Source organism: Lepisosteus oculatus, chromosome 5, assembly GCF_040954835.1.
Source record: "Lepisosteus oculatus isolate fLepOcu1 chromosome 5, fLepOcu1.hap2, whole genome shotgun sequence".
NCBI lineage: Eukaryota > Metazoa > Chordata > Actinopteri > Semionotiformes > Lepisosteidae > Lepisosteus > Lepisosteus oculatus.
Window position 1 is genome coordinate 47,078,630 of NC_090700.1, and position 25,645 is coordinate 47,104,274.

Genomic DNA, 25,645 nt, shown 5'->3' on the forward strand with positions numbered 1-25,645 from the left:
CTCTTCACCTGTTAGCAGTTTTTAATTGGTTTTAAACCAAACTTTTGAACCCCACTTCATGTAAGAAGCACAGTATCAAGTGGAAAGATAACTCTTGCAAACAAGATGTTATCTCTGCGTATTGGGTTTGTAACTTTTAGTCAGCATGGTTTTGGATTTCATTCATAGTAAAACAGTTTTAAACTAAATACTGTCATATTGGTTCACTTAATATTAATAAACTACATTTCCACAATGTTTTTATTAAATTACCTGTAACACTAACTCAAGGTCCACTGCAAGCTTTCTGAGCACTTCTGTGCAGTTACCATAGTATTTTAGTTCTCTCAACAGCAATGCAAGATCAGTTCAGAATGAACGTTTGTCTTGATAATTGTTGTAGCATTAAAGTAAAGGCAAACCACGACTGGTAGGGTTAAAACATCAGATTTTATTAACTATTCGGTTATATGAACTATATGAACAAAATCTGAAAGGAAAAGGTTTTCATCAAAAACAGGTATTGGTTACAGCTTAAAAAACGATTTTCTCTGTTCAAAAAATAAATGGCTCTGATTCTCGCTAAAAGCCGAATAAAATCTTCAGATGTATAAAATAAATTTAAAATTACTTCATTATGTTCCCATTCGATTTGTGCCCAGCAATTCATAAAAACAAAAGAAAAGACAAGGTAGGTGATCGCACCAGATCTCTGCTCTTCACTTGTTTGATTAACAAAAGAAATGGAGTATCTCATGTGCACCTGAGTTTCCTCAGCAGTAAAAGACCTACGTGCTATAGAATGTAGCAAAGATAAACAGTAAGTCACAATTTCAAAACGCCTCTCTATTAGTATAAACTTCTCCGACAATTAGCCTTGGCTGCCAGAGAACTGGGGTTCTTCTCTTTTCAGGTGACTGTATCAATAAAAGCTGTGACTTTGACACTGTGGGGGGTTCAGTTCTACCAGTATCTATCTGTATTTGAGTCCCACAGTACTTCTGTTGCACATGCTCGTATATTTGTTCCCCCGCCTTGTGGCGTGGCGGTGCTCTGACATGGAGTTCTTCATGGGTGTGTTCCTTCATTGTCACAGCTACCCTCCGCGCCGGCTAGAAGTTCTCATAGTGGTGGATGAAGTGGGCCATGTCTCTCTTGTTGATCTGCTGGCAGGCTTTCTCCACGTTCTTCGTCAGGCCTGGAGGACCACAACTGAACACGCCGAATTTGCCAACCTTAAAGGGGAAAGGCCAGGTCGGGCACATTAGAAACTGGTTTAGAGCGTGGAGCTTCCCCATCTCACACACACCACTCCCTCCCTCTACCACAGCAACAGGCTGAAACACAAACAGGTAAGGTCCCCCGCAGAACACCCCCCGTTGATTCCACTGGCATTTTCGTGTGACACCGCCCAGCTCAAAAGGAGATGAACTCATTTTTAACTGGGGACGAGCGGGGGTACCAGTCTCTGCTCTGTTCCTGAAAAGCTCTGGGATCTGTGGGGGTCTCCTCCTTGTGAAGTGGGACTGGTTTTCTGGCTTGGGTTTGTCAGGAGTGGCGCTGACGCACTGGCACTGTGGGAAGCCTTACCTCGGGGTGAACTTCCTGCAGGGAATTGAAGAACGGCACGAAGGGGGGCCTCCCAAAGTGAGTGATGGAGCGCAGGCCGGTGAACAGGCTACGGTTCAGCACCTTCTGGAAGTGGCGTTCACAGATGTACTGCAGGCAAAAAACACACAATATACTGAGCAGAATTAAAGCTTTCAGCGGTTACCGTAACTTCGGTTATTGATGGTCAATACGATCCGTTATTTCCTTCTCTTACTCACACGAAGCTGACGACAAGGAAGAGTCCTGGTACAAAAGAGCCGAAGGAGTGTGTGCACACCCTACAGATAGCTTGCAAGTGGAACCAGTTTCCTTTAAAGCCACAATTGGACATTGTTTCCCAAAAGTAATAAGGAAATAATAAAATGCTGTAGGGCTTCAGATTGAGATCTTGTGCACTTCTTTTAAATCTCCTCACATCCATACCTGTTTACACACAGATTATCTCAGATAAAGAGCCCCTCCCTTCAGCTGTCACCACGCCTGTTATTTCTGTTTTGGGACTTGTCATCCCCTAGATTTTGCAAGTTTTCATTTGCAGATATCGGGCCCTCTAAGACGAATGAGTCCGGTCATGATTGGAAAGTGGGTGGATAGTTAATCCGAGTGTCTGGACCGGGGTGGGACTGTGGACACGCCTAACAAAAGCATCTGCTGGATTCCCCTCAGGATTGAAGAGTCATTTCTGTCTCCGAGAGGGAGCTTCCTGCAGGAGCTCCTGAAAGGGCACCTCACCAGCATAGTGGTCCGCAGATCAAACTTCTCTGCCAGCTGGGTGATGTAGATGTGAACAGACACCAGGTTATTGGTGTCGTTCATCTCCACCTCCTTGATAATTTCCGAGACCCACTCGAACTGCCGCTGTGTCCGCGTCACCCAGATGAAATAAACCTGCCGGAAACGGGGGTTGATGAGAACAGCGGACAGTAATTATCTACATTTTCAAAGTAACAAAAATATTGTACCATGCACGGCCTATCCATATGTTCGTAAGAAAAATGACACCATTGAGCCACATTTAAAATTGTGTAGAGTTCTACTTTTCTACAGAGTTTAAGGACGTCAGAGAACGCAGTGGTCAGCATTGTTGCTGTGGTTACCAGCGCTGGGGCCCTGGGTTCATTTCTAGAGCTGCGGTGCTACTTTGAGTGTAGTTTGCATGATCTCCTTGTTTGCATGGGTTTCCTGCCACAGTCCAGACATACTGGTAGGTTAACTGGCTGCAGGGAAGATTGGCCCTGGTGTGAGTGTGTGTGTGTGTGTGTGTCTGGATAAGCAGAATAGAACACTGATGGATACATAGTTTAAGACTGACTTACTTTTTTGCACTGTATCTTGAAATTGACTGAAGATTTGAAGACAAGGTCCTTCAAGATGGAGGCAAACGGGGTGACCCCTATCCCCCCGCCGACGAGAACGGACACCTCAAAGTTGTTCCACTCCTGGTGCCCCTCGCCAAAGGGCCCGTCCAGGTAGAGCTGGGGAGATAAAAAAGGAAGCTTTGTGCACACTGAAACGCTGCTCTTCAACATGGGGTTGTCCTCTTGCTCGCAGACCAACAGTACCAAACACATGGTAAAACTATGAGAAGGAGAATTTTGCCTGAAGTAAGACCAAAGGGGAAAATCAAGTCTGTATTTGTGGTTATCGCTTTGTCAGAGTTTACCTAAACAAACTTAAATCTCGCAGACATACAAAACGATCCAGGTGCTGTCAGGCTTTCGGAACAGAAAAAGGACAGAGTGCGTGCTCCCTGCACACCAACCACATGGACGTACTTTGGGGAAGCCCCCCAGCTCAGCCATGCTTTCCGAGGAGTAGGTCTCCCGCAGTCGCGTGGTCCAGGGCCCCACGGCCCGGATGTGCAGGCTGAGGGTCTCCTCGTGCGGGGCAGAGGTCAGGGTGAAGGGGTGGTACTCGTCTGTTCCCAGGGCCAGGCAGGCGATCCGCACCCACTGCCCTGACTTGTACGTGAAATCCTGCGGCCGCTTAAACTCCAGGTGCGTCACTCCTGGAATCAACACAAGCACGTCGGGACATGTCAGCTGGCTCTTCACTGCCGAACCGTCTCGGAGTCATGAAAGAGGACTGAAACTTTCCAAGACCTATACATACAACATTAATTGGATGCATACATCCATCGGTCAAGCCATTTTCTGCTTTATCCGCCAAAGGGTCGCGGAGGAGCCAGGGCCCATCCCAGCAAGCATCAGATGCAAGGCGGGATACACCCTGGATGGGACGCCACTCCATCACACACTCGCACCAGGGCCAGTCTCCCCAGAAGACAATTAACCGACTGGTATGTCTTTGGACTTTTGAGAGGAAACCGGCGCACCCAGATGCATGGAGATCATACAAACTCCACACAGATAAAACCCCAAGTCCAGTATTGAACCCGAGGCCACAGCGCAGTGAGGCAGCAATGCTGGGCTCTGTCATCACTCTCAAGCGCTGAGAAAAGAGGATGCCGGGAGAATTCTTGCCGAGCTGGGGGCCCCTCGGCGCGAAGGATACCTGAGGGCAGAAGCTCGGCATTCACCACCGCGATCTCGATCTTCTTCCTGCTCAGGCTGACCAGCTTATCCACCAGGTAGAGGATGGCAGGCGGCAGCAGGTAAATGTAAAAGCGGGGCTCCTGGATCAGGGCGAAGCTGCCATGGATGACAGTCTGTGGGGGGAAATGGGTTTCGACAAAACCAATGATCAGAGGAGCTACACTCGAATGCCGAATGCCTGCCTCTCACCTGTGACATTTCTGCCTTTCTCATATCAAGACTGAAGCCCATTCAGTAGAAAGAGAACACTTGTCATATATCAGGCTACACGCAGTACTAGGTGTGCACAACATATCGGTTTTATGAGGCATAATGAGCATCAAGAGTAACATCACTATCCATGTGCTGCTTTTAGAACACTAGTCATATATCAGGCTGTTGTCTGAGCACTAAATCATCTAATTACTGAGCGAGTCGGACACAGGTGACGGAGTGATTTAACCTGCCCCATGTCAAGTCTGGTGAAAGAAGAATGAAAAACATGGGAACTTCTATGCAGCCTTATCAGGAGAACAGCATCATTGTGCCATGTGTTCGCTGGAGGAAGTCCCTCCATGTGGACTCATTGCCAGTGGAGTCAAATCTTGAGCGATGAATCAAGGTTTTGTGTTGGCTACCCTCATGGACATCACTGAGTGTGGCATGGACTATGGGTGGAACTGAGCAACGAGTGGAGCTCAAGCCTCCCAGATGAGCTGGGACAAAGTGTGGCATCTATGGCTCAGAGACCAGTGAACAGGCACGTGCTTGTCCAGTCTTTGTGAGAGAAGTGGGACAGAATCCCACAAGACAAACATCTGCAACCAGGTGTGAAAGCAGGTGTGCAGCTTGCTGGTTTGCAATGGTGGCCATAAAGACTTCTTGCCTGTGACTTCCACAACACTTCCCCTGTTGATCAACACTTTTGACGGCATATGCTAATCACAATAATGAATTTATCCGTGTCTTATCCAGTCAAATAATTCACTGTGCGCCCTATTCATAAAAAGATTGTCCTTTTTCTGTTTTAACTTATTGAATTTGTTGTTTGAATTTGAGTTATAAGAGAAGATGTTTCTTCTGGTGCTGACTACATAAAAAGTTTGAGCATGTAGTCTTGACCATGAACCGCTTAAGTCAGAATTACAATTGCATTTAAATGCTTACAGACAAATGTCTGTGGTAAAAAAGGTGACAAAATATTTATCTATATATATTTTCTTCCTCATCAGGCATCTGTTAAATGCACTGTGTGATATTGTGTAATATGCTATATCTTCACGTGCCTGCGAAGAAGATTTCCCACCTGGTACTAAAAAGTAAGTGAAATGCTCAAACGGTGAAATTGTTATTTCCCAGAAACCTGAGCTTAATGTTACTGCAGTGGTTGCACTCTGACTTTCATTCGCACTTTGCCTTGGAGTAGGAGGTGCCGATTTTGAATGAGGATGTCTGAGCTAAGTGATCTGCGCCGCAGTGCGCGACCTCCAGCCAGCAGTGTGAGAAGTGGCAGCTCCTTACCAGGGTGTACATGATGACGTAGAGGCTGTGGGTGATCCAGAATCCCCGGAAGCTGGTCTTGCGGAAGTGGTGCGAAGCGAAGACGTACATGATGGCCAGGACCAGGAGCAGCAGCACGCCTGTGGTCCCTGAAACACACCGACAGTGCAGGGAATGCCAACGACAACTCCCAGCCCGGCCTTGCAGGGAGACTTCCCTTATGTCGCTGCTCGAAGACCATTACACAACATTGGAAGAAAATGCACTTCCATCCATTCATTTTCTAACCGGCTCTCCCAATTCAGGGGAGATGGGAAGCCGGAGCCTATCCCAGCAAGCAACAGGAGCGGGGCAGGGTACCCCCTGGGAGGTACGCCAGTCCATCACTGGGCAGACAGCAGCCACTGACATGCACACACTTGCACCAGGGCCAGTTTTCCCAGAAGCCAATCAACAAGCTGGTATGTTTTTTTTGCTTTGGGAGGAAACCCACACGAACATGAGGAGAACATATGAACTCCACACAGACAGCACCCCAGGCCACAATTTAACTTGGGGTCCCAGCACTCTGAGGGAGCAATACTAACCACTGCGCCGCTGTGCCACCCCAAAACATTCACTTCTACGCTTTAAAAAAGGCTTTTAATATTGCAAACCTGCCACGGTGAGCATTCCGAAAATATTCAGGCCATTTTTCTGATCAAGCTGTACTTCATTTTTAAAACACGACTCGGTGTGGCTTGACCAACAATGGCTGGTGAAGCAGGAAAATACTATAATTCATTGCACCTGCTTAAAGACAAGGTGCGCCTACCTGGAACTGTTTCAAAGAACCACCAGTAGTATTTCATGGGCATCTCTGACCTAAAATTCAAAAGACAGAGCATGTTACAGTTCAATGGGTTCTGCCACTGTATATCTGTATATCTGCCAGCCCTAATCTAGAGTAGGACTGCATCTAGACAGTCCTGCTCTGGACTGGCCTCTGGATCTGCATTCCTGACTGGGATCTACCGATGCTTTTGTGCCCCTCAGTAAGGCACTTCGCAACTTGGCTCCAGTAAAGGTCTTGACGGTCTGGCAAAATAGAGCTGCATTCACTTATGTAGTTCAATAAGCTATTAAATAAAAAAATAAGAATATTGGAATCGTGAATGTCTGTAAGTTGCTGCTATGAGGTATTCTTTTAACAGATAAACCACCTTCACTCCCATCTTCATTCATAGTTTACATTTTCCAAACAATGCTACACGTGCTGGAGAGCATAGCATTTGTAAACCTATACCCAAACACAAAGGGGCAACTGAGCTCTCTGGTCTGCAATGCACGTTGCCTGTTCTTTCAATCCTCGACAACAAACAGGAGAGCTTTTCTCTCCTGATATTTCCTTCCAACAAAAGTAGGAATAACTTACCCATCGTTGAAGAAGACCTTGGGGAACATGCAGGCCAGAATGCTAAGGGAGCTCACGGAGAAGATGTACACATTGACGATGTGGCCCAGACTGTGGATAACTGGAAGAGGGGGAGCAAGGCAGAGAATCGGAGAGTCAGGGCTGAGGCCAATATCACAGACCTGAGGCACTCACCGCAAAACCAGGAGCAGCAGAGACACAAGAAGCACCAGTTTGTTAATGTGGCCATGTTACCCAGCAGGAAGCCAGCCAGGCCACTAGTATGATGTGACCTGGGCTAGTTAAATTAAGTAAGCAGGGGGACATAACCCGGATTTGAACCAGCAACCTCCAAGTTGGGTTCAGGCCCTGCCCTTCTTTTACCAGACGAGCTACTCAGTCTCCCCCTTGATCTGGTCGACAGAGAGACGCCGGAGTGCACGTCTTACTGGCGAGGATGATGGCAGACATGGCCACCCAGCGGTGGAAGTCCACAGCGGCGTCGAAGGGGATGTAGCGGTTGAGGAAGGTCTCGCGCAGAAGCGTGATGAAGTTGCGGCACATGGTGAGCAGCAGGTAGGAGTACATGAAGGAGATGCTGGCCGCCGTTCCCCGAGAAACCAAGATCCCGACCATGGTGGTTTCTGGGATGCCTGTAGTATCCGCCTGGAATCCATAGTCTAGAAACAGAACTGGGAGTTTTAATACATTAGCTATCCAGCACAACTCTGACTCGCCAGACCACTAAAGCCCAAATCTCTCTGGTAATTCTGAAATGCAATCTGGAAACCTTCTCTAACTTGTGGGATTGTAATAAAAATTCAGTTTTAAAAAAAAAGGATGCAAAAGGAAGACCTAAGGACATTCATTTTTCATTTCTAAAAGTTTCGAGGCCGATTGTCATCACTTTTTTAGCCTCTTGGTATTTTTTTTCTGTCGCAACTTGAAAAAAAGGAAACAGTACTCACAGTAGCACCGCTCCACAAGGACTCCTGCTGAGATGCTGTAAAAAATCACAAAGCACACGATGTGACGGCGATAGTTCTCAATGAAGCGCTTGAACTGCTGGATCTTCTGCTGGATTTTGCTCCTGTTGTACTTCTGCCTTGTGGCCTCAGCGTAGACATGAGGACTGTACTGATGAGACCTGAGGAGCAAAAGTATGAGAAAGAGATTTTAAGTAATGAGGAGCACAGATTCTGATCTGGAGCCAGAGAGTGGAAGGGTTCGAAATACCAAAAAGTTTGACAATGGATGTGATGTTGAGCAACCCGGCTAAAGTAAGCCTTTTTTTTTCATTTGCTTCATCCAATTCAGGGTCACAGTTGAGCTCGAGTCCATCCCAAGCAAGTAACAGGCGCAAGGCAGAGTACACCCCAGATGGGATACCAGTCCATCCCGGGGACATCGACACACCCACACCAAGGCCAATTTTCCCAGAAGCCAATTAACCTACCAGCATGTGTTTGGACTGTGGGGGGGGAACACAGGGAGAACATACAAACTGCAAGCATCAAGCAACCCAGATAGTGAACCCAGGACCAAAGTCCTGTGAGGCAGCAGTGCTAACCACCGTCCCAAAGTGCTGCCACCAAACAGAATATTCTGGCGTTTTTTTTTTTAAGAAAATCTTGCATTCTGCGAAATCAAATTTAGATTGTTTATATTACACTTGCAAATTTCAGACTAGCACAGGAAAGAACTACATGCCATTACCTCAGAATAGAAAATTGAATTACGGACTCCCAGACATGATTTCACTTATGTCTGCCACTGCCATCTTACCTGTAGTAACTATAGTTTAATGGCAGTCAAGCTTTACCTGTCCTTAAATAAACACGGCTGGGAGTATTAGTATTTCGTTCCTAATAAACCCTCTAAAACAAAGACACTGACTGATCTAACAGGATCAGGATACAAGTAAAGTGAAACCTAGATACATATAGGAGTCTGTGAGTGAAAGCATGAATAATAGAAATGTATTGACATTTTAAAAGCAGATTTAGAACTTATTCTGCCCATCACCTCTGGAAAAGCAGTGCTTTTGTCCAGAGAAATGCCTAAAAGAAAGTGGAAGCAAAGCCTAAAACCACACAAATGTCAAATAAATAATCGATTGTCAGGATTTATTTTTAAATACAAAGTTAAAACAGTCAGAGCTTTTTGCAGATAATCAGTATGTTTAAAGCATGATGTCACTAACTCTACAGATTGGCAAATCATTCCTATAGCATGATTCAGATGCTATAGGCCATGATGCTATACCACAAGCCAAAGAAAAACAGATTTGCTATTTCCCAAAACAGAGAGAAGCCTGACACGTAATTGCATGTGGAAAAAGCACTTAAATTCAAATACCTTTTAGTGCTCTGTATTTGATTAATGAGTAAACTAGTAAACAGTAAATTGATGCGCTTGATTTTGTGGGAAATTCCATTATTTATCACAATTACGCATTTAATAACATACTGTACAAGATAATAAAATAATAACTTTAAATAACACAAAAGAATGATATCGAAAATAGCTTTTGGCAAGAACTCTGTTCAGTTTATTTCTCATGGTTAGATTTTATAGTATCAATAAAACGTGGATTGCTAACGGTTCAGCCACTGCAAGCCATGAAAGAGAAAATGGAAGGCTGGTATTTACTTCTTTCCTGCTCTTTTTCGTAGATCTTGCCCAGTTCTCTCCACATCACTGATGGTACCCTCTGTGCCAGTGGTGCTGCAGGGACCAAGATCAAGAATCCATGAGGACACTAACATGTTCCATACTGAGCAGAAACATTTTCTTGGTCACATTTCTTAGCATAAAAAATCTAAAGCTTAAGGACTGTAAAAATAAACAAAATATCCTAAAGAAATACTTTGTAAAGCACAAACAATTTTCTGAAAACATTGTCTTCTTTCCCCATAGATATATAGCAACAAATGTGTCTACGCTTCTAAATGTTGTAGGCTGACAAATAGAAGAACTTACCTGCTTGTGTTTTTACTGAGAAAGGACACTCGGCTGTATTTGTTCTGCCTATTCCTGTCACGTAGCTCGATCCCTGCAAAAAGCAAAGCATTCTCTCTTATTGCACAAGATAAATCCTCCTAACTACTGGTAATATAGACGGCTGTTAAATACCAGTCTTCATCTGAGGCAAACAGTGCTGTATTTCAGCAAGGGTAGTTACTGAAAGCAAGAGACCTTATGAGTAACCAATGCCCACCCCAGCCACACCATTAAAGAAAGGTCTCTTCCCAGGATCTAGCGTGATAACCACGGTTTCGGGAACAGTTACAGCAGTCTGCAAGCAGACTCAGAGCGTCTCTCCTGCTGGTTCACCTTTCACATTGAGCTGGGCGAACTGCAGCTCCTTCTCGTGATCGCGGAGCAGGAAGTGGAAGTCTTCCCAGGTGATCTCCTCCTTGTTGGAAAAGCCAGCTTCCTGGAACATGTAGTCGATGACTTCCTGGGTCTGAGTCTTGGACAGGCAGTTGTTGGATATTTCAATGAAAGATCTAAGGGGAGCAGAATAGTTAAGAGCTGTATTACTCAAGCAAAAACCAGGTGAGCCAGTCCACAAAAAACAACGCCAAAGCTTTGAACAAGAAGGAAATAAAAGAATCTGCATCGACCATTTGCATTGCACATTGCACTGAAGTTGTTAAGTTGTTGAAATATCTTTAAGTCCGATTTAAGTTTTATTGTATAAATGCCCTAGACCCACCTCAGCAACCTAGAAAATTCCTCTTTTGAGAGAAATCCATTTCCATCAACATCATGCATGGTGAACATGAGCTTTGACTTTTCTTCGGATGTACCTGCCCAAGAAAAACAAAAGTGCTACCAACACAACACACACAACACAACTACCACACTTTCCACAACAACACCCTGTACGTTGCGTCTGTTCCTATACATCTCAGATGTGTCTACCATTTGGTTCACGTCGTTAAAAGCACTTGAAGTTTAAATCGGACTACTGCCAGGACTGCACTGTGCAGGCTTTTCTTTCAGGAAGTCAGTGGATTCAAGCTGCTTAGTTAAGGTCAGCACTGGCCTCCCCTGATGTCTGGTCCCAGAGACCCAGTCCTGCAGGGAATGAATTACCTTTCATGAAGATGACGAAAACATCCAGAAACTCCTGGAAGGACAAGTATCCATTGCCATCTTTGTCAGCAAGTGAAAAGATCGAGTCCACAAACAGGGAGTCTGGCTTCAGTCCGAGAGCCTCCGCAAACTCTGCCGCAGTGAGTTCACACTGAAGTGCCTCCCTTGTCTTCCGTGAAGAAACCGAACTTAAGTCCCCTGCGTCTGATTTCTCGATGTCCAGTATCTGGAAGGAGAAACACGCTGTGGCCACATGCATGACAAGCCCAGAAAGGGACACTTTATTTCTTCACTTTATTTACATACATTTTGATGTGGAGTCTTTCCGGGTGTAGCTAAGCTCTTGATAACTCAGTTAATTACCCGTGCAAAAGCATGCCTGAAGAAGACATCCAGGATTTGGTCTCTCTGCTGTTTTGTGACGGCCTGCCTCAGCAGGTCCTGCTCTCTCATCTCCGTCACATTCAGCCCCAGCTGGCTCTGCTGCAGGAACGTGTGAAGTTTCCCGACGAAGTCCGTCCGCTGACTTTCGTCATCAAAGAACAGCACCTGCAACCCCAAAAATTATCTCTTAGGGAAATGGGACAAAACGCAGTAAAAAAAAGGGGGCAAGGCAAAAAAATGCCACTGCTGATTGAGAAGTCTAAGAGCAGAGAAGAGGTTGAGATTTTGTTTAGCTCTGCCTAATAGACATACTGCAAGTCTGGTAGAAGCACCCAAACCTAAGGCACACATTCACTATGGAACCTCATTGTCACCTGACTTTTATTTCACAGTTCTTAATCACCTATTTTCTTAACTGAATTAATTTAGTACTTCTACTAGGATTCGAACTGCCTATGTTCCAGAGAAACCTACAAACCCTACTAGAACTTGGCCCTCAAGGCCTGACAGCAGTGAAACTCTCGAGATCGTGCCGGGTGCTCAGTCAGGTTCCTGCTGGGTAACAGGCAGACAGTCTGCACAGGTTCCCCTCACCAGGTCATATTCCTTGGGGTTCTTGAGCAGCAGGGCCCTACACTGCCTGTTATTGGAGTGGATGATGTCCACGTGCGTTTCGGTGTTGAAGTTGAGGACCCGGACTGGGGAAGGCCTGGTGTCAAACACCTTGATACACTTGGCAGTGTCCAGTCTGATCGAGACCAGGCGGAGTGGCTGGCTGAGGCTTTGCCACTCAGAGGCTGTAAACACAAAAGATTGAGGGACATTCAGACTGACTTATAAATGTCACTTGAGACATGACTTAACACAGCTGGGGCAGAGACACAGGAATAAAGCTCTGAAACAGAGATCGCCTTCCCAGCAGTCTTCTGGCTCTTGAAGAGGACCAGAGCACCATGGGACGTTATTCCTTTGTGCAGTCAAGGTGCTGCTTAGCAATCCCAGCATGCTTAACTGTAAAGTCATCAGCTTTAAAACCTGCTCAGCCAAAAACATTTAGATACATTTCACTAAAGAAAATGAAGCAACGCTTGTAAAAAAAAAGAGAAAAAACAGACACTACTTTATGACTACTGTAACTACTGTATTAAAACTTAAAAACATTGTTTGCAATGTTTGAAAGTTTTGAAAAAAATATTTTTATCATCTTAAGGATATGCACCGGACTTTCACCTGCTAACTTGACGCACACCTCAAGTGACAGTCTCCGGTTTGGCTGGAAATATCTCCTGACATCTTACAAGTGTGAGCTTTGACCCAGTTTTAGATGTCATTCTGATATTGCAGACTCAGTCCTAATCTTCAGCGTCACAATGAGCCAGGAACACCTCCCAGATTGATTATCAAAATAATCAGTTTTGATAATGCTTTTATTTGTTGGCTGTCAATTTCAGTAAGGTAGTCATTAATGCTAGTACTGATGGGAAATTACTATCGCAGTAATAAAGGAAAGCAGCTTGCTTGATAAAGATCTGTGCCAACTGGCCATCTGAAACCTTCTGAAGAATTCTACTGCATGTGTCTGGGCTGCAGGAAGATGGCGTTTCCTCATGGAAATTTCTGCCCTACACCTCAGTCCTAATTTGTCTCCCCTTTCTCCCCAGAAATGTAACACTGTACCAGAGAGCTGGATTAATTCAAATAAAAATTAAGTCAACTGCTGAAATAGCACCAGGGATTATGAAATTACCCCAGACAAAACACAAATGTTTTCCCTTTGCAGGGGATAAGTGTTTATTCTGAAACTCCCCTGTCTTAAATCAATGACTTAACTGGTGGATCACACTGGTGACAGGGAGCTGCTGCCGTCAGGAGGCCATGTTAAGCTACATGCTGCATCCCTCCTGTTACCTTTAAATTACAAATTTAAATGACCTTTAATTCCCTCGCCGAGCTCTACACTCTTCGCCACGGGCTGGCGTTTCTTCTGGAACTTCTTGAACTTGGACTTGCGGAAGTAGGCCACAGTGCAGGCAAGGAGGAAGCTCCCTGCAGAGACCATAAAAAGATGAAATTCCATCCATTTTTTTAAAACAAACATCCTTTAAGACAAACTGGGATGTGTGACATATCATACAAGACACTCAATCCTTGTTAAAACTCAGATAATTCAATTTCTTTGGCTTGTCCTCACCTGCTTTACCTGTTTGTTTACCTGTTCACAATTCTCCGAAATACCCTTTGTACTGTACTATGATCATACTTCGACTACGATATAATTGTCTACATTTTGTAGCAGGTATGGTTACTGACTATTATCCATTCATCCATTTTCTAACTACATTAATCAATATAGAGTCACGGGGAGCAGGGGAATATCCCAGCAAGCAACAGGCACAAGGCCGGGTACAGCCTGGACGACACACAAGTCCATCACATGCCACACAGACACAACTACACACGCATTTCCCAGAAGCCAATTTACTTAACAGTATGTCTTGTGGCCGTGGGAGGAAGCTGAAGCGCTCAGAGGAAACCCACCTGAACACCTGGAGAACATACAAACTCCACACACACAACCCCTCCGGAATCAAATCCAGGCCCCCAGCGCAGTGAGGTAGCAATGCCACTGTGCCGCCCCTACCTGCTACTACTAAAATGAAAATAGATTTTTTTGCAATTTGCAAAAAAAACATTTAAGAGCATCTGAAGATGTGTAGAGATCTCCACTCATTTAAGAGTGCCGGCGAGGAGATTTCACCAGACTGTTTAAGATGGCCAGCAGGAGCCGGCGAGAGCAGACTGGTACACACCTAATGGGAAGCAGAAGAGGACTGCAATGACAATTCCAAACCCAGCCTGACTGCCTTCAAAGTAGTTGTAAATAGTTGCTTTGGTACAGGGTGTCAGGATGTCAGCTGTTATTTGCCTGGGCTGAGGACAGGGGTCACCTAGAAAAAAAATAAGGCATCAAAATGCCAATTAATAAACAGAGACGACCTTGGTTTCAAACAGAACAGACATAGATGCAACGCTCTTGATAGGCTTTGTGATCCCCAGATTAAGGGAGAACTCTCATTTCATACGAAAAGCACAATACCAACACAGTGATGCACTGATATTTAAAATCAGTGTCTAGTATCCAGCGAAGATAAACTTTCCTGTTAAAAATGAATCTTGCAGGTTCTACACTGGAACAAAACCTTTAGAGACATACAGTGGGTTGGATGATGTTTTAATAAGAATGAAATTCCTTTAAGTCAGACTGTCCAGATCCTTACCATTCTCCCAGAAGAAGACATTTTTCTGGATGTCTCCCACCTCGGCGTTTGTCACCTCAAGCAGCACGTCGTGGAACGTAGTGTTGCGGATTGCCTGGATCTCTTCAGCTGAGAACAATCTGCAAAGCATGGTGGAAGTAAGCAAGAACGTGGATTTACAAAACCTTCCATCCATCCATCTTGTAACCTTTAAACCATTCAGGGTCGCGGGGGAGCTGAAGCCTATCCCAGCAAGCAACGGGAGTAAGGCAGGGTACACCCTGGACAGGACACCAGTCCATCGCAGGGCAGACACTCAGACACAGACACACGGACACTCACATGAAGGCCAGTTTTCCCAGAAGCCAATTAACTTACCGGCACGTCTCTGGACTGTGCGAGGAAACTGGAGCACCCAGACAAGACGCACGTGAACACAGGGAGGACATACAAGCTCCAAATAGACAGCACCCCAGGTCTGGAACTGACCTCAAAGCCCTAGTGCTGCGAGGCAGCAATGCTCACCACTGATATACAAATTGTGCAAAAAAGCCAAATCGGAATGAAACCAGTTACCAATGATAACACAGGAGCAGTGTTTCACTGGTTGACTGACAAAGGTGTGACAGGCACGGCACTCTGAGAATCTTAGCCTTTCTTTTTTTCAGTAATAATCACGGCTCCCTGGGATAGTGTTTGTATGCAATGGTGCGAAGATCACCGGATCAACCTGACATAAACCCTCCCCCCATCTCCATAGTTCCAAACAAAACCCCCATTCACCCATTGTGCTTGTTTTCAAACCAGAAGCGGTCTCCATTCCGGATGCGCTCAAACTGGTCCAGGACGATGGCGCTGAACAGCTCTCCTGGATCCCCGGCAGATTCCAGGAGGCCTCCGGGGAACATCTCCAACTTGGATGTGTCGTTTCCGTAGAGATCAGCAAGGTCTCGGAAGAGCTGATGAGGAAGCGAAACTTGAGCAGATGCTACGTTCTCAGTACTCCAGGCTGGGGAGCTTTGATTTTAACCTTGGGAGGACGGCTCAGTGCAAGTGCTACAGTAAACAGACCATTTCCAGGGCAAAGCTGGTCTGGGAGTGGATCACCCCCTCTGGAGTTATGCCTTGTAGAGCAATACAGCTGTCCGGCATTATCAAACAGAAGATTCACAGCAGTTATACACTGGAAAATCAAAGGTAGAGACATACAGGGGAGAACCTGCAGTAATGGTGAGGCTTCTTGTCTGCTCGTTAAGGGTCTTCTTTTGTTTTTAAAAAAAGGGACGGCAAATTTGGAAATTTAGCAGTTAAGCTCAAGATGAAAAGTGGGAACCGTTATTTTGCACAGAGGTTATTCACCCGAGGTAAGAATCTGGATGGGAAATGAATCTCTTTGGAATCCCACGAGCGAGAACGACCTCCTGCAGTGACTTTCCTTCAGCACGCAGCACGGCCAGCTCACCTGTGGTTTGGCTTTGAACAGCTCGGGGTTGATGTCCTCCCAGCTGAGGACGGGCTTCAGGCCGAACGCTGCTCTGGCTGTGTTGTAGCTGGGCAGGCCATTATCTCTGCCCCTCTGGATGGTCAGGGCCACCAGGTCGGACCGGGAAAACTTCATCGGGCCGTACATGTAATCTGAGACAAAGACGTTTTCCCAACATTCAGAACAAAGTTTTCAAAGTGTAACAGGGTAACAGCGGACCAAAAAAAAAAGAGTCAAAACTCTGGGGTCTCACTGCCTTCCCTATAAAAGAGGCCTCTGCCTTCTACCAAGATACCACATTGCATAAAAAACAAAAAATAAATTTGTCACATTGCATCGCTGATGCAGTTCAGGTTTCACACACCCATGTTTTCATATACAGTATACAGTATAAGTATGTTTAAACTATATAGGAGAAACTGGATATTCCAAACTACTTATCTTCACTTAGAGCACATTTACTTAAATAGATTAGCAAATGTCAAGTTATTACTAAATGTATTACATGAATGCTTCTTCAGGGACAATAGATACAACTGCAGTTCAAGCAAGGGATCAAATTTCTTTGCGTTGGGTGGCTTCTCTAAAGGTTATTATCCAGTCCAGGCACTGTCTAGTGCTGCAAATAACAATAATGAATTATATTTTAATGCCTAGAAATAATCAACATATTATATATTGATATATATATATAGATAATTAAAAAAAATTATCTTGGAACAACACACTCTAGTGCACCCAGTGAATCAGAGAACATTTAATCCAAAGAAATGCAATTTGTCACCTACTGCCAGAATCAAAGAATATCTAGAACCAGTTTGCCACAAACTTTGTTCCCTAAGCTTCCTAGCTGTCTGCAGCTGCACCTACTGTGTCATTAAAGGCATTAATGATGCAATAATGGCCAACAGTCAGTCTTAGCGTGTTTTGTTTGTATTATGATTTAACAGTAATAGTCAGTTGCCCAATCCTATAAAAAACTCATCTGCTCACTGGCTTTCCGAATGCTTTGTGTTATCTATGGAGCTGGGGGGGAAGGTTAAAAACACAGGCTTGTTTAATCACTGATGACACCGCTCACACTGCCGGAGACCCAAGAAGCATTAAGATAGGAGATACCTAGGAGATCCTCCACCACAACGTTGTCTTCCTTCTCTGCAATCTGAGAGGCCATGCCCAGCACCAGGTCATCCACATCCACACCCCGCTGCAGGTTCGGATTCTGGGGCAAAAAAAGCAGACTGCTGCAACATGCTGTGCAAACATCTGTCTAGATAAAGGACCTCGCTTGTTTTTTAACAAGAGAGAGAAGAGGCAACAGGAGTCATCCATTGTTACTTTTTCGCAAAAAAGAAAGTAGTTCCTTTCACAGTGTTTCGCCAGGAGAGGGGTACGAAAGTGTAGCGACGTGAAATACGTGTTTAGATGTCATCATACCTATAAATGTACACATGCAAACGTGATGCAGAGCTCGGCTGCAATAAATCCCTGTCACGCTGTCTCAGGGAATTACACTTGCATCATCTCAGTGTGCTAAACCAAAAGGTTTATAACCAGCACAAAAAAAAATACCGCAGAGGGGCTAAAGTCTCATGAGGTCACCTTTTACAGCCTCGCAAGAGACCAGAAATGACGACAATACTGTGCACGCACGAGCAATTACCCCAAAGGGGGGAAACACCACTTCCTTGTGCAATGCCTCCAAAACCTACAGTGGCGATACTGCTGGAGGAAAGCGTGGCCCAGTGTTTCCTTTAATCATCTGGGGTCTGATCTGGGGATCCAGCCCTCAGATACCCCTGCTCGTGCCTGAAGAGGTTTCAAGGGGCGGCTGGCGGATCACCTGTCTATTCCAGTAGCTATTGCAGACCCGAAGGGCCGGGGAAGTGCTGCCATCGATGTTGATGATTTCCCGGAAGTGACATGTCCTGTTCCTTAAAGACAGAAGACACAAGGTGGATCTTCAGAATTTGGCAGAAGGCCATTTTAAGTTAAGGTTAGACTTTAGTGTTTCACAGGTTTTAAGACCTTATATTATCCCGTTATTAAAAGGTTGTACGGTCTACGGTTGTAAAACGAATTAAAAATCGGAATTTTCAAATGCAGTACAATTTTATTTTGGCACAATAAAAACATTGAATAAAAAATGACTGCTTGTAATACCTCATATAAACCCCAGGGGGCATCATAGTAACGCCAAACCTCATTGCCGCTGCCTGGAACTCCGGAGTGATCCCGGGATCTACATACTTCTGGTAGCCTGAAAATAACACAGAAATTAGTGCAAAAGTAGCGTCACATCTTAACTTGTTACTGCTGTATCTGTGCCATAGCCCCCTTCCCTAATCCACACAAAACGTACACTTAAATTTCCCAATGTGGCAATAAACCACAAGTTGGCTTAATTTCATATTAAAGTAATTTCACCGTTAGGTCAATTAATTAAAATTAACTAATTAACTTAAAGGTTTGCACTTTCAGAGCATTATTCACTTATTATAAATGACCACTTTTTTCGTTTTGGGGTGAATAACATTTTTTTTAAATCAAGATGGCAATTAAAATAGTGTTCATACATATTTATTTTTATTATATCATACTAGACTGTAACACTTAACATACTGCTGTTTACATTCCTATACTCTCTATCTTTCTCACATTCTCACAGACATGCACTGCAGCCCGTTACCAGTCCCAGGAAAGATCCCTGAGTCATGGCCAATGTGGTCTTACCTGGATAGGGTGGAACAGTCACATTCCCCAAATAAGCTGGCAGCCACTCATAGAACATGATGTTCTAAGAAAAAGAAAACAGGACACATATTTATCAAACAATCCTGAAGCACAGAGCAAATAACAAAATGATAAAGCTGAGAACTCCATTTGTTCAGATACTGGGGCAAAGGTTAAATCAAAACATTTGACACAGATGCTCATAAAGAGCCTCCAACACGGAGTGACGTTTTGTTGGTAATATTTGTAAAGGAGGTGAGGCCACTGCTTTCAGCAGCCGAATTAACAGCCATTCAGATCTTATCAACACCTTTGCAAACAATGCAGACTTGCAATTATTAAGCAATTTAGGCACGTGTTGAGAAATCGCCTTACACTCGGTCTGGCAAACCTGCCTAGAACCAGTAACCGCAGGGGGCAGGCGCCACACGTCACAAGACCGAGATTGTCTTGTACTGCACACAGCTGCAGGGCGTTGAAGATCGGACTGCCTGGAGAGATTAACAGGCTGACATACCTGCTCGGATCTGGGTCTCTGGCTGGATGACACCCTGGGGTGGCACTGCTCCCAGGCCTGCAGTGGTTTCCCCACTGGGCATTGACAGCTGGCTGAATGGGGTATGCTGCTGCAACGGGGCAACTGGAGCAGCCAGAATGGCTTTCTGGGCTGTGCACGTTCACAGACTAGGCCATGCGGCCCCAGAAACGAGCTGCCGCTGGGATTATTGATCCAGGAATGGGAGAAATCCCAGCACAGGGCAACACCCCGACTTACTGCCTGATTCAACATTCGATCCTGGAATTAGAATGGTCCCAACAGAGGATCCGGGACAAGCACATCTAAAATGTCTTGGAAGTTTTTGCACTGTCGGCTAAAGGTTTGCTCTAATGTGAGAGTAGTGAAAGCACAGACTGAGTGGTGAACTGTTACTGAAAGTATCACCACGTGCCCAGGCAGTGACAGAAGGAGACCTAACGACAGTGGTCCAATGACACGAGCTGATGTCACCTGCACCGCGAGAGGTGCATTTATTCTTCAAGATATATACTGTATCTTTAATTTGCCTCTTTGTTCCTGCAGCTGTGGCCAATGCAATTAAAACCTACAAATTACGCGATTAAGGGATGAAAAAGGGCTGTGTACCTGGAAAGTGGCAATGACCCTTTTTCGGGAGTTTTGAAACAGTTCTTCATCTGACCACAGCGGATGCTCCTCCCATAGTTTGGCGGCCAGATGGTTGTGGTATCTGAACCATATAACTCCCTCTGCCATGGTGAAGATATTTTCATTGCCCCAGGCATTGCCAAACTCTGTCATAAAACAGCCAACACATGCAACACATGAACACAGGGCACTCCTATTGCAGACAGTCTCTGTGCAGCTCCCTTCCACATGCAACGGAAGACAAGCAGTGGAAGTGTCCGGATGAGGGGCAATGCACACACAGACTCACTCAGACAGATTCAAGGATTCAGAGGTATACATAAAAGGGGTGTTTTTAAAAATGCCATCTTACGATTTCTAAAGCTCATTTTAAATTCTGTCTCTTTTTCTAGCCTTCTCTATTTCTCAAGCTTGGCATCACCTGCAACAAGCCCCCTGTGTTTCACCCAGCCTCAGAAGGAGTGCAAACGACGCCAGGTGTAGACTCTGAACTTCCTGCGGGGCGGCCAGAATGAGTGTGTGGTGGCGGGGCGACTCACTCACTCTGCTGCTTTCCAGGGATATTTAATAAAGCCCATCTCCGCCCAGCAAATCAAAGCTGGGAGATTACGCTGACTCATCCCACACTTGTGGTCAATCCAGCTCTCCAGCAAAAAGAAACAAAGCAATTGAGAAAGAAAACACCCCGCGCACTTACTGAGCAAAATATGGAGAGTCACTCGAGGCCCTGGGTAGCCTCAGGTATGCGCAGAGTCAGAATATAATTAGCGTAGCGCTGACAGATAGAGACGGATCATTTATACCATAGAGCCCCTGGCGCCCCTGTTGTCCTGTTGATGGGTCCACAGAGTTCCACATGAAGTACTGCCCCGCGCTCTGCTTGGGTAAGACTCCCGAATGCCCAGAGGCCAGCTGGCCCCGAGAGAAGCTTCTCAGAGCATCACACCAGGAGCTGGAGGAGCCGTATATGGAGCTGCCATCAATCCAGGTGGTCACGTGGTTCAGCTGGAGAGAGCAGAGACTCACTGTTAGCTCGGGAGAGAGGAAAAGACCAGCGCCCTGCAGCGCACTGGATAGTGTAACTGCCGATACAACGACAAAGAGACAGCCTGAAAAATCTGTACTGACACAACATTGCATTTTAATCCGGAGGATTATCAATGCATCGGGCAAAGCAACATTCTTCAGGTTTAAACACAGATTTCTTACATCTATTTGAGATTTTTAATGAGCAATTTATAATTCCAAAGCCAGCTCCTGAAAACCATATGGATACAGTGACCTTTTGACAAAAGTAGTGTTAGATTTTCTCTCCTTCTGGGAAGCTCAAACTAAATTACCTTGCATAACAATTAAATAAATAAACAACATTAAAACATGCATTTTGGTGTTCTTTTGTTACATCTCCATTAGGTCAAAAGGCACTGATTGAAACTGTATTGTTCATTGGTGAAACAGCTCACACCTCTGTGAAGTAACGTTATCGCTGGAAATTCCTAAAAATGCTTGTTGATTTTAATGCCCAATGTTTTAGTAAGAAATATTGTACAAATGTACAAAATGTGAGTTGAAATATACAAGTCATGTCTCGCAAATTCTCCCTGGCCTAGAAAGTAGTGCTCATCTGCCTAAAAAGTCCTCTACAAGAAAAATCCTGAGTAGATATGGATGAATAAATCAATAGAACTAAGCAGCTGTAGCAAAACGAATAAGGTGTGATGTGAACTGCAACAAAACACCAAGCCCACAAAGGAGCAGACACCAACACCAGAAGACTGGCATGTGTGTACCAGCTACTGACATGCTGTGAAAACAGGGACACTAAAGAGGGGCAGCTCCCATAATACAGAAGAGCTCCTCACCACTGAATAACCTGGGGTCCTGCTCCCACCTAGGACACTTCTGACAAACCGGTGACAGGAATCACTGATCCTTACCTGCGTCCTCGGGTTGTTGGGACTCTGGCCTGTTTCCTTGTCCCACTGATTGCGCTGAAAGGGGAGCAGGACATTCCCAGTGCCGTTGGGGTCAAACACAGGGTCCCCCAGGGGAATGGGGATGTTCATGAATTCCGGTGGACACCCGGGCCTCCTTGAATCCAGGATCTCAAAAACCACATGGTAACCTGGAACACCAACACGCCAGGGTGAACTCTCTGGGGTTTCTGCAGGATCTTTTTACTGTTTTACTGCCACTCAAGCTCACGTATGTTTACAGCAAGTGTTACTGCGAGAGCTGAAAAAACTTCTTTACAATACAAGACATGGACTGTAATATCAAAATTACCTTTTGCATTTAATACGTTTTGCATGATGTAAATAATACAGTACAGTATGGTATCATAACTAGATTTTAAATATAAGGTGACAGTAACCATGCAAATCTCTCAACATGTTGTGATAATTGGATAATTGGATATCCAATAAAAATGAATTAACTTGGTCTGAGCATCGTCAATAAATGTGAAATTTCCTTTCGAGGTATTGATGTATCTTTCATGTTAAGGTCTCCAAGGTGTAAAGCAGTCTTTCATTACTGGAGGGACTGCAAGAGACTGGGCTGGGCTCCACCCTGCCATGTGTGGTCTCTTCCCAGGAATCCAGAGATGGAGGTAGTGGATGGGGCAGCGATGGCAGCCCTACAGGAAGCTCTGTCACGGTCCTCCTGCCTAGAGCAACAAGACCCTCGTTTACTTTCCAGAGAAGGAGGGGAAGCCTGTCTCACCGAAGAAAAGGGAAAGGACAGTCCTGTTCCGGCTGGAGGGGGCGCCGGAGGGACCCCGCATGGCGGTGTTGCTGATGTCGCGGGGATTGGGCAGAACGGGCTCCTGGATGGGCTTGTACACCCCGTCTGCATAGCGGGCCGGCACCGGGCGGATCAGGGGCGAACCTGCGTGGAGAGGACACAACGAGACACCGGTCACTCCTCCCAGCCTGCGTTTCCCTGGGGGCAGGAACTAAGAACTGCAGACACACAAAAAAAAACAGCGACACGGCCATCCGGTTTCCGAACGCTTCATCCCGATCGGAGTCACGGGGGAGCCGGAGCCTGTCCCAGCAAGCAGTGGGCACAAGACAGGATACATCCTGGACGGGACACCAGTCCATCTCAGGGTACACACATCGGCACACACTCTCACACCAGGGCCAATTATTCCAGAAGCAGATTAACCCGCCAGCATGTCTTTGGGCTGTGGGAGGAAACCCAGGTTAATGGAAGATGAGCATGCAAACTCCACATAGACAGCACCCCAGGAATTGAACTCAGGGCTCCAGTGCTCCAAAGCAGCAATATGAACTACTGTGCCACCGTGCCACCCGACACTGACACATATCAAAAGCAAATGAAATGGTAAATAATGAAAGATCAACTGAAGCAGATTGGGAAAATAACAGAATGTCTTGTAACGGCATAGATCTTTTAATCTTAAAGGCTCCTAAAACAATTTACATTCAAGGAGAAGTCCCACTTCAGCCTCCACTGAAGTGGATCACTCACCTGGGAGACCTGCTGCAGCTGTTATGTACCAGCACTCCCACTGCATAGCAGGTCAGGAAAATGGAAAATTTAGGGAAGACAGACTGGGCAACACCGGAGTGGAATTTAGCCAGGAAAATACCTCTACTCTTACGAATAGACTGTAAGACTTTAATGACCAAGTAGTCATCCCCAGACTGTATACATGGAGGAAAGAGCAACACCTACAGGTGCACCTGGACCAATTACAACAGCAACCTGGTGTTCCTTAGAGAACCTTTCCCAGGCCTGACGAGATCAGGTTTCGAAGGGACAGCTATCGCTTTTGTCATATTACAAGTTTATGATAAGCTATTTTTTCTCTCTCTCCTGTCTATATATATATATTTGGTATGGGTGGAAAGCATGAGGAATGCTGAAAGCTTGTGGAAAACTCTTAGGGAGGACTGCAGCCAGAAGTGATGAAGATGATGATGGTGATATACAAATACAAATTGTGATTTCCGAAAACTATGAACCGCAGGGTGTGTCTTCATTCCATAACACCCACAGTGATGTTCTGGTTCTCAGCTGCTGTAAACCCTCACTTTCTTTACTGAATTAACAATTCGCTGATGTCAGGAGACCCCCCAGTCCTGACCCAGAAGTCTGTCTGTAGGTTAACTAGGTCTATTTAAAAAGCATCGCCTGAAGAGCTAAGAAAAGCTGCTAAAAGGTTAAAAAAATTTGAGGGCCCCTGATCAATGCAAATGACAGATGACAGACAGTAAGAGCTCGGGTAGAACGAGAGTCAGAAGATGCTGCCGTGCAGCAGGACCGGGGGTGGACAGCGCAGATGTGCCGATGTCCAGACCGACGCGCCTCCTTCATTCCCCCGCCCAGGGTCCGGGGTTGCCGGCTTACCCGCTGAGCCCCGGCTGTGGTCCGCTAGGTTATTGTACCATCCATCGTAGCGCTGTACCTCCCAGGTGACGGCGGACTCGGAGCCTGCACGGACAGAGAAACATTGGGGAGCTCACATTATTGTTATCTTCGCCCCTTCATCTCTCTGTTGGCTACAAGATCTGATGCCCCAAAGCAACTTTCCGAAAAGTGCACAGTTTTCGGTCGCGCTACATTTCCAGGTGGCCTTTAAACAGCAGGCGTTGAGTTTGCACTAGATCCTAACTGACAAATATGCACTCCCCCTCAGAGATTTTGGGCATGGTGTAAATATAATATTTTTGAATCTACTTGTAATAATTGTGCGCCGCGTAGATCTAAATATCATTTAAAACGTCATTGATTTCTTACATTTCTTACTTTATACCTGACAATTAGCAACCCGCACGAGTGATCCTTGCACTGGCACGTTAAGTAATTGCTCTGAATCGGAAGTCGTGCTAGATAAGCCTGGCAGCGGGACGGGGAGTATGTGTTCGTGGTCACCCACACCTGTGAAATGCGCCCGAGGCTCTGCAGAGGCTAAACACTCCAGATATGGAAAGCGATTTCGGCTTCATTTCGTAATTAGCTGCTTTTCAGTAATTATAACCTGAAAGCAGAATCGTCTTCCCACAGTTTTTTTTTAAAGCATGTTGGTATCAAAGCACCAAAACTAGATATATTGTAGACAAATTAGAAAACTGGAACAGAAGACTGTAAGAAAAAGAAATAATTATTGTGCTTGAAACAGGATTCATAAAGTCTGTGAATTTGGGATTTCGATTAAATTCGGAGGTTTTATATATCAGGTTGAAAAAAAAACTATTTTAAACACACGAGCAGCGCTGCTTAGCCTTCGGTTGTTCACATACTGTACATTTAACAGCGTGTGTCCAGTTTAAATACGTCAGAACAGAGAAAGTGCAGAACGCTCACCCGCTGTGCCCAGGAGCGATGCAAGCGACAGCAGAGCGACGGAGCAGGACTGCAGGGCCCGGCTCAGGTCCATTCCTGGAGAGAAGCAGCCGAGCGGAGCGCGTCCGACTCTGACGAAGCGGACAAGAGTCTCTTCCACAGCCCGCTGGAGGCGAGTGCGCAGGT

General features: G+C 45.5%; 1 protein-coding gene across 1 annotated transcript; it reads right to left on the minus strand.

Annotated features, from left to right (window-relative positions):
* Nucleotides 1-410: 410 nt before the first annotated feature.
* Nucleotides 411-25,564, minus strand: duox (dual oxidase). Its single transcript, XM_006628798.3, has 33 exons — nt 25,481-25,564; nt 24,524-24,607; nt 22,868-23,032; nt 22,081-22,268; nt 20,947-21,148; nt 20,123-20,289; nt 18,979-19,042; nt 18,409-18,505; nt 18,089-18,179; nt 17,365-17,467; nt 16,225-16,397; nt 15,546-15,721; nt 14,784-14,902; nt 14,316-14,453; nt 13,438-13,551; nt 12,100-12,302; nt 11,485-11,670; nt 11,122-11,347; nt 10,739-10,832; nt 10,354-10,529; nt 10,000-10,072; nt 9,670-9,744; nt 7,986-8,164; nt 7,467-7,697; nt 7,039-7,138; nt 6,439-6,488; nt 5,646-5,773; nt 4,105-4,258; nt 3,366-3,598; nt 2,907-3,065; nt 2,323-2,478; nt 1,570-1,698; nt 411-1,214 (listed from the first exon to the last, which is right to left on the minus strand). The coding sequence occupies exons 1-33, from the start codon at nt 25,551-25,553 to the stop codon at nt 1,092-1,094; spliced, it is 4,629 nt and encodes a 1,542-aa protein (XP_006628861.2). The 5' UTR covers nt 25,554-25,564; the 3' UTR covers nt 411-1,091.
* Between the last annotated feature and the right edge of the window lie 81 nt (nt 25,565-25,645).

What these genes read in the sequence shown, in the direction of transcription:
- duox (XM_006628798.3), bottom strand. Translation starts at nt 25,553, where the DNA reads ATGGACCTGAGCCGGGCCCTGCAGTCCTGCTCCGTCGCTCTGCTGTCG. An exon ending in GCTCGGCGAGGGAATTAAAG is followed by an intron (nt 12,303 to 13,437) that starts GTCATTTAAATT and finishes TTGTGTTTACAG; the next exon opens with CCTCTGAGTGGCAAAGCCTC. An exon ending in TTTCGTCATCTTCATGAAAG is followed by an intron (nt 10,833 to 11,121) that starts GTAATTCATTCC and finishes TTTCTTGGGCAG; the next exon opens with GTACATCCGAAGAAAAGTCA.